This window comes from Octopus sinensis, linkage group LG23, assembly GCF_006345805.1.
Source record: "Octopus sinensis linkage group LG23, ASM634580v1, whole genome shotgun sequence".
NCBI classification, from domain to species: domain Eukaryota; kingdom Metazoa; phylum Mollusca; class Cephalopoda; order Octopoda; family Octopodidae; genus Octopus; species Octopus sinensis.
This window is the reverse complement of record NC_043019.1, coordinates 10,328,103-10,335,602: the sequence shown is the minus strand read 5'-3', so window position 1 is coordinate 10,335,602 and position 7,500 is coordinate 10,328,103. Positions and strand designations below refer to the sequence as shown.

The window sequence follows — 7,500 nt, the reverse complement described above, 5'->3', positions numbered from 1 at the left end:
TCTTTCAAAATCCCTATTTTGCTTTTCACCATTCATTTGTATAGGTTTGCTACGCAACTTTCTTGAGAGAACCTGTTTCAGAGAAGGAAACCTGTGTCTTGCTAACCTTACTACTACTACTACTACTACTACTGCTGCTGCTGCTGCTTCTGCTACTACTACTACTACTAACAGAAAGGAACACAAGGAAATAAACAGAGAGAATTAACAAAAGAACTTTTGGAGTTAGCGGTCAATCATACATACACACACATAAGTGAAGGCGCATGGCTCAGTGATTAGGGCGTCGGGCTCACAATCATGAGGTAGTGAATTCGATTCCCGGACTGGGCTGCATGTTGTGTTCTTCAGCAAGACATTTTATTTCATGTTGCTTCAGTTCACTCAACTGTAAAAATGAGTTACAACGTCACTGGTGTCAAGCTGTATCGGCCCCTTTGCCTTTCCCCTGGATGACATCAGTGGCGTGGAGAGAGAAAGCTGGTATGCATGGGCGACTGCTGGTCTTCCATAAACAACTTTGACCGGACTTGTGCCTCGGAGGAAAACTTTCTAGGTGCAACTCATGGTCATTTATAACCAAAAGGGGGTCTCATGTGTGTGTGGGCGGGGTATGAGTGTGTGCGTTCATGTGTTACTGTGGTAAGAAACTTGCTTTCCAAACACATGGTTCCCGGTTCAGTTCCACTGTATGACACCTTGTGCAAGTGGCTTCTACGACTATAGCCTCGGGCCGACCAAAGCCTTGTGAGTGGATTTGGTAGACGGAAACTGAAAGAAACCCGTCGTATGTATGTATGTATGTATGTATGAACATATATATATATATATATATATATATATATATATATATGTATATATATATGTTCATACATATATATATATATATATGTATATACATATATATATATATATGTTCATACATACATATATATATACATATATATATACATACATATATATATATACATATATATATATATATGTTCATACATACATATATATATACATATATATATACATACATATATATATATCCATATATATATATGTGTATGTATGTGTGTATGCGTGTGTATGTATGTGTGGCGCAATGTTTAGAGTTTGAGCTAAAAACAATGAGATCTGTGGCCATGCTGGGGCACTGCCTTACAAAATTTTTAGTCGAGCTAATCGATCCCAGTGCTTAGTCTTTTTGTAAAGGTTGCTGCTTATTCTGTCGATCTCTATAGAACTGCTAAGTTATGGGGACGTAAAGTAACAATACCGCTTTTCAGCGGTCGCAGGGAACAAAAGGCAGGCGCAAAGCACACGCATACACATGCACTCGCAAACACACATACACACGAAGACACCAGCACACGCACTCATACACACACATATACATACAGAAATACACACACATTCACACATACACATACATTCACACATACATACACACACATAGACATACGCACACTCACACATACTGTCACATACACACACATAGACACACGCACACACAAACACTCACACACATACACACGCACACATACACACACATAGACAAACGCACACACAAACACACTCACACACACACACATAGACAAACGCACACACAGACACACACTCACATGCACATACATACGGTAAAGTGCAAAGACCCCTTTCGGTCATGAATGACCATGGAATTTCACCCAGAAAGTTAACCTCCAAGACACAATTCTTTTATTGAAGAGTTGTTTATGCAGGTTCCCATGCATACCAGCCCCGCCCCTCCCCTCTCCACACTATTGATGTTATCCAAGGGAAAGGACAAAGGGGTCGATACAGCTTGGCACCAGTGGCGTCACTGCTCATTTCTACAGCTGAGCGAACTGGGGCAACATGAAATAAAGTGTCTTGCTCAAGAGCACAACACGCAGCCCGGTCCGGGTATCGAACTCACTACCTCATCATTGTGAACCCGACGCTCTAACCACTGAGCCATGCGCCTTCACACACACACACACAAACACATATGAAAGTGTGTATACATATGTATATGTGTGTCTATGCACGTTACATAGTTTATCCATTTTTTATGTATTTATGTATTTTTTATTGCTTTTGGATTTTATTTTTCTAGTTTGTTTTTATTTCAAGTCAACTGAAATACTGCCAAGGCAAATCACAACAAGACTCATGATTTAAAAAAAAAGATATTTTATTACTTAGGTTACACAAAATGCTAATGTTTAACAATCTTTGAAATATTCACAGCTGATGTAGTATTTCTCAGCAAGACGTTGAGGATTCACCAAATGTACGTCTGTATCTTATCTTCTCTCACAACGTTTCCCATCCTGTTTTAATGTTTACGCTTTTTGAAATCGTTTGAACTTGTGTTCAAATTTAAATATCTTTGGAACACCAACTTTTTCCAGTGTGTGTTTAAATAAATGAGGTTTTCGATTTCGTCATCTTCAACATATTCTCGCTTCCCATCGTTCCTGGTTGATATAGCGGAGAATTTCAATGCCGTTCCATCGTTGTGTATATTGTCTTTGCTGGAAGAATAATTCCAAGTTTGTTGCGATCGTTCGGAAGTGGAGTCTTGCTCATACAGGGGACAGACATCTACATCTGCCATGAGACTGGAGCCAACATTAGCATTCTCATCACCGGCTAAATCCCTTTTTCCAGAATCTTCTTGTACCTTTTCGTTCCGAGTCAGGAGTTCTTCCTCTTTCTCTTCGCCATACTTCGTCTGTTGGTCCGATACCGAAAATTTCTTCATATTTTTTCCGTTATCAGAAAGAGAGTATTTGTTCTTCGGGTGAATAACGTATTCTTTCTCCATCTCTTTAAAGTTGTGGAGATCGAGTTGTTGTGGTAATAACAATCGTCGTATCAGAGAGAATTTACGATTAAGGAACGATTCCCAGCAACGCGGCACAACGTACGAATTTGACAAGTCTTCAATAAAACAGCAGATTTACATCAAAGAACTACACATGCGTTACCAACCACAGCAGGTTCGAATCACGTTTGTATCGCTAATTTACCTTCAGTGTAAAATAAAGTAAATCTCCCTATAGATACATGGACTTATTATGCGATGAGAATTGTACGTTGGATAAGATTTTGTAGACGTGTGTAGAGAGACATTTATGCCCAGTCTGTTGGCGCAGGACAAATTACTGATTTTCAATAAACAGAGTCAGTGTGTCTACGCCTGTGTATTTTCCTCAGCCGGGAGCCCTTTAAAATATATCTAGTCACATAAGCTTCTCTGCTAAGTTAATTCACGTGGTAGCGCTAACTCGAGGAAACCACTTGTTGGTAGTAATAGCTGAAAGCATAAAATGCCGTCACCTTATCACTGATTAATCTTCACATTCAGCAAAAACATTTTATGATTTTAGTTGGTCCTTTGTGTGCCTCTGCCAAGTTGAATGTGTAGCTGTCGTTAATTCGGCCGAAAGCTTCAGGGGTGCCTATACGGATGACTGCTTTCACCTGCCACTGACCTTTTCCCTCAGAAGTCAGCGGTCGTTCATCGCCAAATTAATGACTTTTAACGCCGAGGTTAAACATTTGACCTGACGCACCTAAATGAATGAAGGGCTAGAAAATTTGCGTCGTGTATGTATGTATGTATGTATGTATGTATGTATATGTCTGTATGTATGTATGTAAGTATGTATGTATGTATGTATGTAAGGCGGTGTTCCAGCATGGCCTCACTGGAATGACTAAAACAGTTAAAAGAAAAAGAATTCCACGTATCTACACCATCAGATATGTGTTTGTGTGGGTGCGCGCACTCGCATGCATTTATGTTTGTATTATTTGTAATTTTCTGTTTTTTTGTGGTTATTTTTTTTTCTTTATTTAAGCGCAAAACCCGAAAGAAATGACAACAAAACCGAATTGTTAGAAAATATTTTTATTATTATTAATATTGACACAAATGTTGAGTTTTATTCAAAATATCCATTATGGAAATAAAACCCCTTAAGAACTCCCCACCTTCCCGACCCCCAAAATATATTTCCAATTTGAAAAACCAAAGAATTTGTATGATGATATTTAAAAAAGGAAAAAAAAGAAGAAATCATCAAAATCTCAATGTTGAGACGGGATCGTCTCTTACATGTCCTATCACATCTCTTAGATGAGCAAAACTCTTTGCAGTACCTACAAAAGTTTCATACCAGTTATATCACCGGCACTTTTCAATGTTTAACTTCCTGCAACCTGTTCATTTGCAATAAGCTTCTTTCGTGTCTTCTCAGCAAGAACTTCATCCAATGTAATTTCGAATAATCCACCAGTTCTTCCACTTCTTCGTCTCTCTCATCTTCTCTCTTCACATTTCCTTCTTCGACCAGCCTCGGCGGAACGACGGTCGTTTTCTCTGGGATTCCATCTTCTTGTTTAGAGTTCGAGGGACGAGGAAATTCATTCGACGCTTGCTGACACAATTCAACAGTTGAGTTCTGGCAATAGAGACAACATTTCCGATCAATAGTGATGTAACCACATTCACCACACTTCACACATTGTAAGTTGATGACTTCCATTCCGAAGGGATGGTCATAAACAGCATTCTCATATTTAACATGGTTCTCTTGTGGTTGATTGGATCGTGTTCTAGGTTCAAATTCATACGGCTGATAGTCTGAGGATTTCGTGTCTTCCTTCTCGATTGCTTCTACCAAATTCTCCATAGACCTGGACTCATCTTTAATCTTCTTTTCGTTACTCAGTAAATTCTGGTCTCCTGCAACTTTTGCTTGCTCTTCGTTCTGATTGAAGAAATCAGCTTCTTTCTCTCCACCGCACTCCACCTCTTCATCTGATCTCTGGAATTTCATCATATTTGGTTACTTGTTCTCACTTGGCTTTTATAAACCCGAAGATAAAATATACGATGGCAATAGTAATAGTAGTGGTAGCGAAGTCTTCTAGCGTTGGAGACTTCGTTGATGTGTGTAAGGCGAGGCGAACTGGAGGTATGGTGGTTCGGCTCAAAGTTCAGCCCTTTTATGAAGGGACACACAATGCCGTTCCTTAAAACCAAGTGCGCTCGGGTTTGTTTTTGCCTTCTTTTGATTCTTTCATTCTTAATATCATTTCTTTGTCTTCCCTTCCTTCTTTCATTCATTCATTCATTCATTCATTTCTCTCTTACTCCTTCCCACTGTAACTCCCCCTTCCTCCCCTTCTCTAAAACACCTCGTTCCTTCTTACCACCATACGTCCCTCCCTACCTGTCTCCCTCCTTCTTTCTTTCTTTCTTTCTTTCTTTCTTTCTTTCTTTCTTTTTTTTCCTGAGGTGACCACTGACTTTTGATTTAATCGAATATACGTGTGTGTGTGTGTGCGTGTGTGTGTATGCATAAATAATGTATATACATTAATATATGTGTACATGTGTGTATGTATATATATACGGGTATATATGTGTGGGTATATATCTATAGATATTTATGTATGTCGACACATATCTATATGTATATGTGTGTGTATAGATATATGCCTATGTTTTTGTGTATATATTATATGTATGTATATGTCGTGTATATATAGATGTAGATCTGTATATATATATATATATATATATATATATATATATATATATATATATATATACACATATATATATATATTATATATCAATGCACAAGTACATATGTATTCTCTATGTATGCATGTCTGTATGTATGTGTCCAGTAGACAGAAGATAGATAGTTATATATATATATACATCATACTTATATATATATATCATATATATATATATAGATATATATATATATATATATATATATATATACATACATACATGAATATATGTATATATATATATATATATATATATATATATATATATATATATATATATATATATATGTATGTCTATCTCTCTGTTCCCGGGCACATGCACACATACATACATACGTACATACATACATACATGCATGCATACATAGAATCATACATATGTACTTGTGCATAGATATATAATATATATATATATGTATATATAATATATATATGTGATGTATATAGGTGTAGAAGTGGCTGTGTGGTAAGTAGATGGCATACCAACCACATGGTTCCTGGTTCATCCCCATTGCATAGCACCTTGACCAAGTGTCTTTTACTATAGCCACGGGCCGACCAACGCCTTGTGAGTGGATTTGGCAGAGGGAAACTGAAAGAAACCCGTCATATATATATAATCGTATATATATATCTGTATGTGTGTCTGTGGTTCTCCTCTAACATCGCTTGATAACCGATGCTGGTGTGTTTACATCCCCGTAGCTTAGCGGTTCGGCGAAAGAGACCGATAGAATAAGTACAAGGCTTACAAAGAAGAAGTGTTTGGATCGATTTCTCCGACTAAGGGCGGTGCTCCAGCATGGCCGCAGTCAAATGACTGAAAGAAATAAAGGAATAAATAAAGAAAAGAATATATGTATACATATATAAAAAAAATGACTTGGTTCATCGTTTTTAATTGAGTAGAGCAAGAAAAATAAAAGGGAAAAAATTTAAAATGCCCGGCCCTCATGGCCCCAGGGAAAGGTTGTAGTGGGGGAGGGCGTTAAAAAGTTTATAAATTAAAATTTGTTTTTTTTTAATAAAAATATTTCCCCTATCATCATGAAGTGAAAAGAAAAGAAAAGAAAAAGAACTTTGCAAAATGGAAACAATTCAGCTCATGTAGGTGACCTTCTGTTGACCACCGTCCATGAGGGTTCGAATATACCTCACGGACGATGGTCAAGGGGGGTGCGTTCACTGTCATGCAGAAAATTTCCCGTCGGAAAGTTTCTTAATGATAAAATATACTGAATGTCTTCGCTACGGGTTCGAATCAGCCTCAAGTATGTTTGAGGGGGTGACAGTTTTGTATCTACTAATAACATGTTTTATATTGTACGTGTTACAGTCATTAAACTCCGGCCATGCTGGAGCACGGCATTGAAATGTTTTTGTTTTAGTCGAGTGAATCGACCTCGGTACTTATTTTTCTATTTAAGCCAGGATCTTCTTCTATCGGTCTCCTTTCGCCGAACCGTTAGGTTACGGGACGGAAACTAACCACCACCGGTTGCCAAGAGGTGTTGCGGGACAAAACACAAACACACACACACACACACACATACATACATACATACATACATACATTCATACATACATTCATACATACATACATACATACATACATACATACAATCATACATACATATATACATACACACACATATTATAGGCGAAGGATTGGTAAGAATCTTGCTTCCCAACCACAAGATTCCAGGTTCGGTCCCGCTGCGTGACACCTTGGACAGGTGTCTTCTACTTTAGCCTCGGGCCGACCAAATCCTTGTGAGTGAATTTGGTACTCGGAAACTGAAAGAAGCCCGTCGTATATATGTATGCATATATTTATACATAAATTTGTCTGTGTTTGTACCCCACGATCGCTTGACAACCGATGTTGGTGTGTTTACCTCTCCGTAA

General features: G+C 37.9%; 1 protein-coding gene across 1 annotated transcript; it reads right to left on the bottom strand.

Annotated features, from left to right (window-relative positions):
- Positions 1-4,199: 4,199 nt before the first annotated feature.
- On the bottom strand, positions 4,200-4,844 carry LOC115223676 (corepressor interacting with RBPJ 1-like). Its single transcript, XM_029794351.1, has one exon. It carries the CDS (start codon positions 4,842-4,844, stop codon positions 4,200-4,202), a length of 645 nt encoding a protein of 214 aa, XP_029650211.1.
- Between the last annotated feature and the right edge of the window lie 2,656 nt (positions 4,845-7,500).

What these genes read in the sequence shown, in the direction of transcription:
- LOC115223676 (XM_029794351.1), bottom strand. Translation starts at nt 4,844, where the DNA reads ATGATGAAATTCCAGAGATCAGATGAAGAGGTGGAGTGCGGTGGAGAG.